A 12,769-nucleotide genomic window follows, 5' to 3' on the forward strand; every position below is an offset into this window, starting at 1 on the left:
TTTCGTTTCAAAGAATATAATGCAGTGTTGTTTATGACAGTGAAAATTACAAATGCCCAAGAGTACAGGATTAGTTGATAATTTAAGGATAAGAAACGAGCAATTAAAATGTACAGAAATAAATTTACTGGCATGGAAAACTGATTACAATTGTTGAATGGAAAGAAAGGAGATAATGAACTACTATTATAACGTGACTATACTTTGGAAAGGAGCCATGGTGGTGCAGTGGTTAAATACCTGTCTGTTAACTGAAAGGTCGGTGGTTTGAACTCACCCAGTGGCTCCGCGGGAGAAAGATGTGGCAGCCTGCTTCCATAAAGATTTTCAGCCTTGGAAACCCTATGAGGCAGTTCTACTCTGTCCTATAGCGTCACTGTGAGTTGGAATTCGACTTGATGGCAATAGGTTTTTTGGGGGGTTTATGCTTTGGAATAGTAACAGTACTTAAATTTCCTTAGCTCCCTTTGGAAGGTGAAGTAGAAAGAAAATAATAATGTGACTAGGACTGTAACAACAAATGTTATAACCATAGCCAATATCTGTGTGTTTACCATGTGCCAGGCACTGTTCGCACTAAACACTTGATAAGTGCTCTCTCATTTACCCTCCAGCCACCTCTGCCAATTATTATCACTGTCCCATCCTATAAACAAGGAAGCAGAGGCTCTTGCCCAAGGCCCCAGAGCTTCTTAAGTGGAGAAGTGACCTGACTCCAGACCCAGCTTTCAACCACCAAGCTACCTGCCTTGCGCAACATGAGGACTAGGTGTAGTTACTGATGAATGATCCATCAACTGGCACAGAGATAAGCACGTAGTAAGTGCTTTGCAAAACACTGGGTAACATGGAAGAGATGAGAGATTTGGGACGGCTCCCTTTCCTCTCTCATGCGTCCTGGCAGAGTCACAAATATATATGTCATAGACTAAAAAGGGCTGCAAAACACAAGCTTTACACGTTCGCTCAACATGAGGATATACTTCCCAGAGAGATCCCAGGAAAGGCATCTGGAGGATGTCCCAGGCTTACCTGTCCCCGCATGACAGCAATCTGCTTATGGAACTGGCCCCTGTCAAAACCAGGATCTTTCTGCAAAAGGAGAGATGGAGATAGAACCTGCATAAATCCCTCAGAGGAGCCCATTTTCTCCCCCAATTAGAAACTTTCCAATAAAAAAAGGCTTGGAGAAGTTAACTATCACGCCAAGCTCTTCCTGTTTCACAGATGAGGAAACAGAACAAGTAAATATCTTGTCCTGAATCTCATTATTGCTCTTCAGAGCTCTAGGCTCCTAGTGCTCCAACTGGAAATGAGAGCTCTGTGAATATACTGCAGCCACATGGAGCACAGGATACACACCAGTGCAATCCATCGCAGTTGTCAATTTCTCTCAAACCAATCCGAACTAGGTCTTGCTGTCCACATATGGGAATCTTGACCTCCATTGGCTAACTCAAGTCAGAAGGGTATTAGCCATCCCCTCAGCTTGTATCAGGACCAATTAGAAATATCATTAGGAATTCCTTCCTCTATGGTAATAAGACCAAGGTTCCAAAGGCTAACCTTGAAGAGTTCATACAGGTCCTCCTCCAAGTCCTTGACGAAGTTTGGGTCCGAAATCTTTGGAAGAATCAGATCTTTGATCTCCTGAGAGAATGGGAATTTTGCCTGTGGCAACCAGGCCCAATAAAAAGGATCTGAAAAGGAAAGGCCCAAAACAAAGCTGGAGCTGAAGAGTCCCTGTCCATCTGTGTCCTCTGCCCATCAGAGTGCTGCGAGAGACAGAACCCCTCTTTCCCTGATACACAACAGAAAAGAAAACTTACAAGGGCTGTTAACCCTAAAGTTACACTAGTAAGTGGAGGAACCAGGATTGAAACCCAAGTCCGTCTAGTCCCAGAGCCTGTGCTCTTTCCCAGACAGTACATGACCTTCCAAGACCCAGCCTATCTAGAAGTAATTACTTGCCAGTGAGACATTAAGACGGTCCTTCTGAAGAGACAGAGTAGTACTGCAGAAGGGGCTAGTGACTCCTGCTTATATTTCTCTCCCTTCCCAAAAGTTTCAGTTTTAACGGGGTAGGGGCTAGCTTTTAGGATGTTAGCAAGGAAGATAGAACACTGACAGCAGCTTATATTTACAGATACAAAGAGAGTACATTAAAATAAGCTAATCCTCAGAAAAAATCAGAAGAATGGGAAGTAGTGATGAAAAAATAAAACTCCATGCTTCTAATGGGAATAATATAAAGTAAAAATTATAATAGCTTACATCATGGGGTAGTTGTCATGTGTCAGCCATTGTGTTAAAGTGCATAACCAGTATTAATTCTTAGAACAATCCTATGATAGAGATACTATTATCTCCATTGCACAGATGAGAAAACTGAGACTAAGTGAGAAAAGAGCCAGACCACAGTGGTCTTGAGACTTACATGCCCTCCAGGAGTCAGGATGCTTCAGTGGGAAAGCCAGCCCATTGTCTATGGCAGCCACCTTGGTAACAGGCTCCTTTACCACCACCCAGTCTGTGTCCTGAAAAGCAAGGAGAGACTAATTACTTTCAGATAGGATCCCATCTGTCTCAGGCTCTTTAAAGAAGCAAAGCATTCTATCTCAACTCCCTCAGCCACTCCCCTTATTCAATGTATTTTGAGCTATCCTATGAACTGGATTCCATATTGTTACCCGAACTTAGTACGTTTATGGCACCTCTGACCTGGCTTGTTCAAGGTTCTCAGAGTACCTTTCTCATCTTAGGAAAATGTATACTTCTCCAGGAGCTGCTACTACCTTTGATAAGAAGGGAAATGACAACAACAAGAGATAATTAGAAGTCATTACTCCTAGGGAAAGGCACTTAGAATCCTGAGAGTATGAAAAGAAGAAGAATCAATGTTGTTGGCCAAGGTCCTGTTTTGTGGCCGTTGACTCAGAAGCCACTTCATTCTAGTGACCACATTTTCCAGTGAGATAACAACCATGGAAGATAACATTTGGCTGCTCTCGCACAAAGGAGTCTGTTTCCGTGCTTCAGTGATACATAAAAAGGAAAGGCACAAGAGGTGAATGCAAACAGAGTGTGGTAGGTCACATGGGACAGCCCATATCTGGGACTCTTATGCCTCCCTACCTGAATCCATGCTTCAGGTTCATTGGTGCCATCCAGAAATAGGGACTGTGGTTCCAGGACACCCACCTCAGAATCCCCCAGGATACCTTATTGAAAATGTAGAACCCTGAGTTTCACCCCAGACCTGAAGAATCAATCTCTGGGGGAAAGCCTGGGGAATCTACACTATTTTTAGCAAGGTCTTCAGGTTATTTTGACGCACAAAATTTGAGAACCATTACAGGTAGTCCCCAACTTACAACATATTCAAGTTACAAGGAAGCATACTTAGGGCTGACCCTTTTTTTTGACATTTTATCGTTAGTAATATGTACTACACACAACATTGCAGCTACTACACATGCATTGCAGCACATCGTTTGCTGGTGTTATCATTCTCGTGCCAACCCCCAAAGACAAATAAAAATTGGAGTTACAAAGATACTGATAATAAAATGCAATAATAATGAGAAAAAAAAAATGAGGTATTTGACTCACATCAGAACTGACTTATGACGGAGTCATTGGAACGAAGCCCCGTCAATAAGTCAGGGATTACCTGTGTGAGAGAATGAGGCAGACGCACTATAAGGAAAAAAAACAACCTTCTCCAGGAAGCCATCCCACTAATTTTTAAAACCACGCAGACTAAGCGGGGATAGAGAAGTGTGGTAGAGGATGAAAGGAACAAGAGGGTAAAGCAAGCGGCAGCTTTTTCTAAACAAGTGTTCTGTGGAATTGTGGTCTGTTGGAAGAAAAGTGTTCCATGGTCAAAAAAGTTTAGAAATCACTGGGCCAGAGTTAAACAGGTTCATTTAATGCAGTATTGCTCAGACCTTTACTATGCTACTGTGCAATGTGGATCTCCAAGAAACATACAGTTCCAAATTTACTTGACCTTTTCTTCATGCCGCTCTTATTAACATTAACCAGAGGAGCATTCCCTAACACGGACTGAAGAACCGTAATGTAAACTACGGACTTTAGTAAATAATAATGTATCAATATTGGTTTATCAACTGTAACAAATTACAACAAGAATGGAAGATGTTAGTGACACCAGTATAGCAAGCAAGTGGAGAAGGAGTATACAGGAACTCACTCTATTTTCTACACAATTTTACCATAAATCTAAACTGCTCTAAAAAATAAAGTCAATTAAAAAATTTTGAAAAAGGCGATAAATATTAACTTTTCTATCACTTTTAAACACCTGTGCCATCGTGATTCTTCTGAACTTAATGTGACCTAAGTCTCTGACCATTTATACGCTTCCATATTATACAGACACCCTGCCTCATCTCTTTCTTCAAGATATGGATCAACCTCTTACCCGAGAGCTAGAACTATCCATTGGGCAGTCATATTTAATCAGCCAGTTGTCATTGCCTCGATCTGTGGACAGAAACAAAGTTAGCAGAGAATACGGGAGTGAGTTCCACTTCCAGTTAATGATGGACTAGTTATTTTGGATGCCTGGACCAACTATTCCACTGAGAACAATTTTTAAAAAAACCATTAAGAATTACAGTGTCAGGATCTGGGAAAGGAAGGAAATCTAGAGAGAGGAGCCCAGCATTTGTGGCATCTTTTCTCCTAGAGCACCTGCTGATTTGAAAAGAGTTAGAGGCTGAGAGGTGAAGTAGTATTCTAACAGCCTTGTGGAGCTAGAGAGACAAAAGTTGTAATCTAGTGCCTGTTAAGCATGAGGGGAGCCCGGTAAATCACCCATACTTTGGGTTGATACCCAAAGGGTTATACCCTAGAAATAAGTCCAGCTTCACCTCAAACCTGAAATTAGATTAAAGTGATCCTAGATTGCTGTGGTCCCTAGCTGCTTGACAAAAACAAACACCTTTCTCAGGGAGGATTTATATTAGCATCCTAGCCCCCAAATAGTTCTACAGTTTTTGATATACAGTACCTGACAATCAAAAATAACCAGGCAAAGAAAGAGACAAGATGCCATAAATGAGCAACAACAGAATATTAACACAGACCCACAGGGGCTCCAAATGATGGAAATATCTGACACAAACTTTAAAATGTTCAAGAAGATAAAAGGCAACACTAAAAGCATCAGCAGAAAACAGCAATCTATAAAAAAAGAATCAAGTAGGAATTCCAGAACTGAAAAATACAAAAACCAAATTAAGAATCCGATAGATGAGCCTAATGGTAAATCACACCAGAGAAGGAGTCATTTGGAAGACAGGTCAGAAAAAAATAGGAGGATGAAGCACGTGGTGGTGGTGGTGGGGGTATAAATGGATGTACCATTTTTTACACAAAAAATGCATGCCTTCTATGTCTGTTTGCCAGCCACACTCACCCCCCAACCAGGAGGTATTTTCATGTTGCTGTAAAAAAAATTAGCATAGTACTCTTAAAAAAATACAGGGGGAGGGCAGCTGGCAAACAAATGTAGAAGGTACACATTATTTGCATCAAAATATGATATATCTAATATACTTGTAGCTGGAATCCCAGAAGGGGAGGAGAAGAAAATGGGTAATTGGATATTTGGAGAAATAACAACTGAGAATTTTCCAAAACTGACAAATGATTACAAACTACAGATTCAAAGAGCCCTGTTAATCCTTAATAGGTATGAATACAACAAAAACTGTACTTGGGCATAGCATAGTAAAACTTGAAAACCAAAGACGGAAAATTTTAAAGAGAGCAAAAGAAAAACAGATTATCTTCAAAGAAGCAACAATAGATGGAAAATTGACTTCACAGAAGAAACCATGGAAGCAAGAAGACAATGGAATACTTTTTCCCCAAGCTACTGAAGGAAAATAACTACCAACCCTGAATTCTATACTCAGTAAAAATATCTTCCAAAATAAAGAAGAAATAAAGACATTTTCAGACAAAAACAGACAATTCATCACCAGGAAACCAGTAAGAAAATATTCTCCAGGTCAAAGGAAAAGAATCTCAAATAGGAGCCTGGAGAGGCAAAAAGAAATTTTGTAATAAAATGGGTAAATATATTAGTAAATTCAAATAAATATTGTTAATTTTGTTAAGGTGTGATAATAGTATATTTTTTTAAGAGTTCTTACCTTTTGGAGATACATAATGAAATAATTATGAATGAAATTAAATCATATATGAAGCTTACATTAAATTAATAAAAGAGGTAAATGAAAGGAGGTGTAAACGGGGCAGGCTGGCCTATTGATCAATGGTGGATGTTGTGGCTAGGATGATGGGTAAACAAGGGTTCATTATTCTGCTTATTTGTGTATGTTCAAAATTCTCCACAATAAAAAGTTTATTAATAACACTAATAATAATGACAATGACATTATTTTGTGAAGTTTTATATACATGTGTGTGTGTATGGGAAACCCTGGTGGTGTAGTGGCTAAGCGCTACCACTGCTAACCAAAGAGTCGGCAGTTCAAATCCACCAGGTGCTCCTAGGAAACTCTATGGGGCAATTCTACTCTGTCCTATAGGGTTGCTATGAGTCAGAATTGACTCGACAGCAACAGATTTGGTTTGGTTTGTTTTGTTTTTAATTGTGCTTTAAGTCAAAGCTTACAAATCAAGTCAGTCTCTCATACAAAAACTTATACACATCCTGCTATGTACTCCTAGCTGCTCTCGCCCGAATGAGATAGCACAATCCTCTTCTCCACCCTATATTCCCTGTGACCATTCCTGGTTTGGTTTTTTGGTGTGGTTCTGTCCACTAGGAGGCCTCAGAAGCAATGATACCACAGTAACAATGAGTACATCTAACATTTGGATCTTGGCTTCCAAATACCACTGCCCAATAAGAGAAACCAGGGCTCCTTGGAGAAATGGCTGATTTCAGGGTTGGGACTAGAAAAGTATAAGATAAACCTTTATTATTTTATGACAGAAAGTAACAAAGTGCTCAAAGAATGATGGGGGCTACCAAAATGATATACAGTAAGATTAAAGGGGTTTTCACTGGCCAAATCTGGGACAATTTAAACATCAAAATAAATAATGACAGTAAGTAGTTATACTTTATTAAGTAAAATAAGAATCTATGAGTCCATACTGATACATATATACGTATACGTACACACACAAATATATATATATATTTGAATGAATGAATGGGGAGGGGAGGAAAGCACTCCCTTACAGTAGAACTTCAACTAATAAATGAAGAAGGAATGACAGAATTAGAAAAAAATCACCATTTGGCACCCATCATAGTAATAATTGATCCAGGCAATCATCGTCAACAGATGCCAAAGCTGGTGGATGAAAGTTCGAATAACAGGATATTTACATAGTCTCAGAGCCTCTCCCCCACAAAGGAACAAAAAGTAACTTTACAGTAAAGAAAGTCTAACAGATACCACATTAACCAAAGTGAACATTACCAGTAATAGAACACTATGTGGCTTCTGACATGATACACAGACAGCAAAATATCACTCCAAAGTATTCCTGACAAAACCAGCATAGCCTAAATCTAATAATGAGGAAACATCAGACAGACCCAAACTGAGAGATAATCTAAAAATTATTGGCCTGTATTCTTTAAAAATGTCAGTATCATGCAAGACCAAGAAAGACTGAGGAATTGTTTCAGATTGAAAAAAAAAAAAAAAAAGCTAAAGAGATAACTGAATGTAATATGTGAACCAGAATTTTCTTTTGCTATAAGGATATTATGAGGAAAATTGGGAAAATCTGAATATGGTCTATAGGTTAGATGGATAATAGCATTGTGTCAATGTTAATTTCCTGAATTTTATAACTGTGCTGCTGTTGTTGTATAGGAGAATATCCTTGTTTTTAGGAAATACATACACTGAAGTATTTAGGGATAAAGATGTAACATTTCTGCAACTTACTCTCAAATTGTTAAGGAACAAATACACATACACACATAAATATATCTCTCTCTGATAAGAGAATGATAAAGCAAATGTAGTAAAATGCTAACATTTAGGGAACCTGAGTGAAGAATACATGGAAATTCTTTATATTATTCTTGCAATGTTTCTATTACTCTGAAATTATGTCAAAATAAATGTACCAACCCAAATTTGACAAAACCCTGGTGGCATAATGGTTAAGCGCTACAGCTGCTAACCAAAAGACTGGTAGTTCAAATCCACCAGGTGCTCCTTGGAAACTCTATGGGGCAGTTCTACTCTGTCCTATAGGGTCGCTATGAATCGGAATTGACTCAACGGCAATGGGTTTTTGGTTTTTGTGGTTAGACCTAGCTTGCCACTTAACAAGAAACACAGGGGATGGAGAGCATATTAAATAACACCAAAGGGATGAAAGTAAGCCAAATCCAGAATGTGGAGATTCTACAGGGCAAATAACCCAGTTTCTTCAACAAAAAAAGAGGTGGGCATTCTTTAAATTAAAAGATACTTAAGAAACATATTAGCAAATGTAGTATCTAGACCTTGTTTGGATTGTGATTTGAACAAATCAACTGTATAAAAACATTTCTGAGTCAACTGGGGAATTCTGAACACACAAGACATTAGATGGTGATCATACTAAAAAAAAAAGTCTTTATCTCTTAGGGGACATATGGCAGCATTTATAGATAGGATGATATGATCTCTGGGATTTGCTTTAAAACAGTCCAGCAGGAAATGGGGACAGCAGCAAGTGGTGCCTTACGTAATAAATGTTCAAGCTGGTAACGAGTACACAGGTAATAAGTACACCACTCTCTCTACCTTTATAAATGTTTAAAATTTTCCATAATAAACAGTTAAAAATATTCTTTTAAGTAAACTATGAGTCAAAGAAGAAAGCACAATGGAAGTCAGAAAATATTTTAAACTGATAACAATGGAAAAAATTTGGTAGGATGCAGCTAAGCTGTGCTTAAAATCAAAGTTAAGCCTTTAAAATGTATTTATTAGAAAAAGAGAAAGGCTAAGAATTGATGACCTAAGCATCTGCCTCAAGATATCAGAAAAAGACAAGACTCTGATGTCACAAGAATGACTTGTGACATCAAAGTCTTGTCATTTTAGACATAAAGTCACAAGAATGACTGGGGATCAAGGATAAGATCACAGAGCTCTGGAAGAGTCAAGTGTCTTCTGTCCAGGATCAGGAAAAATGGTAAGATAAATATAAAGACTTGCTGCAGGCCTTACCACCTCTGATAACGACACAGGATGTGGCTTGATGTGGGAAAGTATTCTCTGAGACCCTCCCCAAATGTGCATAATCACCCTGATTAGAAAAACCTCATCCTGGTAAGACATTCTGATTTCCAAACCCTGCAAGCCTCCAGGCCTCCTCGGGCCCCATGCCTCCACCATCTGGCACAAGGCAAGGGACCACCTACGGCTGCTCACCAGTGTTGCGGATGATGTAATCCAGCACCACCAACCGCTCAAACTGCAGCAGTAGTTGCCGGTTAGTGTTCTCAGGGAGTGGCTCTGCTTCAAAACGCCGCAGCCAGTAGTCTGCATCTTTGTAGCCTTCAACAAAGAGCTGGAATGAACCGACCTGGAACCAAGAGTGAGGAACACAAGGTATTTCCCTACAGCCCAAGTCCAAAGACCCAGGGAAGAAGTCAGGTACCCACCAAGGCCCTGAGGAGTTTGTATCAGAGAAAAGGAACATTTTCAAAATCTTCACTTCCTTGCAACTACAGGAGAAAAGGGTGTGACAATGATTCCCCAGACAAATTCAAGAAGCCCATTCAAATGGCTCAGAGGGGTAAAGTGAGAACATTAGGGTCTCCTACTTTTTGGAGAATTATTCCCCAAACCTCAGATCCTTGACAGAAAGCCTCAAGACAGGCTATTCGCAAGGCATTTGTGAGTCTGCAGGTACCTTCCTTCACCAGTTGGATCACTATGCCACTAAAATCATCACACATCACCTTTGAGAAGCCACATAGGTTCAGAACCTCAGTCCATACCTTCGGCGGTAGCCCGATGCGGTTAAACCGCTGCCCAACTTTTGGCACTTTCTCTAGCGCAAGCCGCTTGCCCCTGGACTTCACTCGGTCAATGGCACTATAGTTGAAGGTCTCACTGGCCAGGTGTACTACCTATAGTGGAGAGAGCAGAGATATCCAGGTTAGAATCAAGTTTAAGGAATCAGACCACTATGGCAGAGAACACCTAGATGCCCACCAATCCTGTTCCTCTTCCAGAACACACAAAAAGAACACATTCTCAGCCTTTCTAGTAGCTAGGATAGGGTATATGACCAGCTCAGGCCGATGGAATGTGGATGAAGTGATGTATACACACTCCTTCCAGGCCTGGCCCCAAATATCCCCCACATGACCCTTAGTCCACCATTCCCCAATCTGTGCAGCTGGAAATGAAGAGCCCCAAGATGGCAGAGCCACATCACGGGAGAAGCCTAGATCCCCTGTCACTACATGGAGAGCTGCCTAACTGGTATGGGTCTGTGACATGGGCAAGAAATAAACTCTTACTGTGTTAAACCACTGAGGTTCGGGGTTGTTAAGAGCAGCTAGAGTGATAGACCCTAATACAGCCACCCTCCAGGTTAGGAGGTGATGGCCCAATGCCTCACATGAGGAGACAGCCTATCTAAGGGAGGCATACTTTTCTCTCCAAATAAAAACAGATTGTACAGTTGAGACTGGAGGGCTCCCTGAGGCTACTGCTCTGAGATTCTCTTTAAACCTTGAACTGAAATAAGCCCCTGAGGTCACCTTTTAGCTAAATAAGATTTGCTCACAAAATAAAGAATATCACTATGAGTACTGTGCTCCTTGAAAAAATCACCTATATGAGACCAAACAGGCAACAATTACTTCAAAACAAAGATGAGAAGGTAAAGGGACAGGGAAACTAGATTAATAGAAATGGAACAACCAGAATGGAAATAATAGGAATGTTCACACATTGTGAAGGATGTAACCAATGTCACTGAACAACTTGTGAAATTGTTGAATGGGAACCTAAACTGCTGTGTAAACCTTCCATCAAAAACACAATATCATTAAAAACAAAACAGGTTGTAATTTATATGTTTTTATTTACTTTTGAATTTTTTTACTATGTGTAAATATTCATATTTTAGAAAATAAACACATGAAAATTGGTTTTAATTTTTAATATATTGCTATATTTATGCATAGACTGTATCTGGTATATTACACAAGAAACTAGTGATAACAGCTGACTCTGAGGAAGGAAACTCGGTGTCTGGGAGACAGCTGTGGGAGGGAAGCTGAATAATTTTCTCTTTACTCTTCTGTGTCTTATTTTTGCACTATTTGTATGCATTGCCTATTCACAAGAATTTTTAATTAGCCGTCAGGATTACACCTGACTGTCAAATTGCAGTGACATCACTATAGTCTGTATACATATCTACTATCACATTTATCACAGTGTCTTGCAATTATTTATTTGTATGTATGTTTAACTTCTCTCTTAAGACCAATACAATTTGAGGAGATAGAAAACATCTTATTCACATTAGCATCCCCAGCACCTAACACAGTGTCTGGCACATGCTCATTAAATGTTTAATGAATGAATGCATGAGATAGCAACCAGTGGGTTTTACCATACAAACACCTAAGATCAAATTTATAGGATAATCCTTTCTTTTCCTAAGCCTTGCAAAATTCATTACAAATAACTAATTATCTTGCCCATATACCTTGGCGGCAGATAGTTCAAAATAATTCCATCCATCCATTCAGTGTTAACAGAGTCCTAAAACAGATGTGCAAAGTACTGTTGCAGGCACTCCCCCCTTACAACATCAGGAAATTGCCATAGCAATGAAGGCAGAAAGGGTTTTCCTAAGGCAAACCCTGGCTCTCTCAAACCAATGCAAGCCATAAACCACCCTTTCCCCCCACAAGATTTACTTTTGATCACTTTTTGTTTAACAAACCACTTTTTCCCTTAAAAGTAATGAAACTATCATAACCTGGAACCTCACCGGGACACCAAAAGACTACTAGCAAGTAAGAATTAGAGCCTTACTATGTGAAGCTCCATTGCAAGTGAGTCCCGTTTCCATAGTGACAGATACTCTGATCAACTGGACAGAATCCTGTCACAAGGGTGGGGGAGGGAGAGAGGGGACAGACTTCCTCTTTCTATCCTCCAGCAGCTGTCTCTTAAATTTGCAAAGTTCTGTCTCATCTCAGACTCACAGAATACAAGTGTTTTCGTTGCTGCTGACTTTTTGATGCAAAAGATCCTCAGGTCTCATTAAGGTTCTCTAATAGGGAAAGAGGAAGACCAGGGATGGGGAAGAAAGGGATTGTGGGGTGACATTAGTAATTACAATAGCTCATAACGACACCACAGGCTAACACATACAGACCATTGACATCATGCCAGGGCACTGCGCTACATACATGCTCTATGTGTATTATTTCGTGTAATCTTGATAATCACCCTATAAAACAGGAACTATTTACATTCCTATTTTTCACAGTGAGGAAACTAAGCATAGGAGGGTTTCAGCATCTCAGACAAGGGTCACCCAAATAAAAAGCTGCTGAGCCAGAATTCAAACTCAAGCCCTCTAATTCTCAGGTACTGCACTCCAGAAACATGGTCAGAACAGGCAGGCACAGGGCCAGGGGCAGCCTGCTATCTGCCTAGCAAACGAAGGAAATTACAGAGTGATGAGCAAAGAGTATTTTAAAGTTTCT

The 12,769-nt window shown here is 39.9% G+C and overlaps 1 protein-coding gene across 1 annotated transcript in view; it reads right to left on the bottom strand.

The window, feature by feature from the left end:
* Nucleotides 1–12,769, bottom strand: part of PI4K2A (phosphatidylinositol 4-kinase type 2 alpha) — a 36,620-nt gene that overhangs the window by 2,878 nt on the left and 20,973 nt on the right. Inside the window, exons 3-8 of the mRNA XM_003409197.4 lie at nucleotides 10,028–10,159; nucleotides 9,456–9,609; nucleotides 4,448–4,509; nucleotides 2,438–2,537; nucleotides 1,567–1,700; nucleotides 1,033–1,092 (exon numbers count right to left, since the gene is read on the bottom strand). Of these exons, the coding sequence (XP_003409245.1) occupies nucleotides 1,033–1,092; nucleotides 1,567–1,700; nucleotides 2,438–2,537; nucleotides 4,448–4,509; nucleotides 9,456–9,609; nucleotides 10,028–10,159 (642 nt within the window). The remainder of the gene's footprint in view (nucleotides 1–1,032; nucleotides 1,093–1,566; nucleotides 1,701–2,437; nucleotides 2,538–4,447; nucleotides 4,510–9,455; nucleotides 9,610–10,027; nucleotides 10,160–12,769) is intronic.

The sequence above is a fragment of the Loxodonta africana genome, chromosome 16 (assembly GCF_030014295.1).
Source record: "Loxodonta africana isolate mLoxAfr1 chromosome 16, mLoxAfr1.hap2, whole genome shotgun sequence".
In the NCBI taxonomy this organism is placed as follows: Eukaryota; Metazoa; Chordata; class Mammalia; order Proboscidea; family Elephantidae; genus Loxodonta; species Loxodonta africana.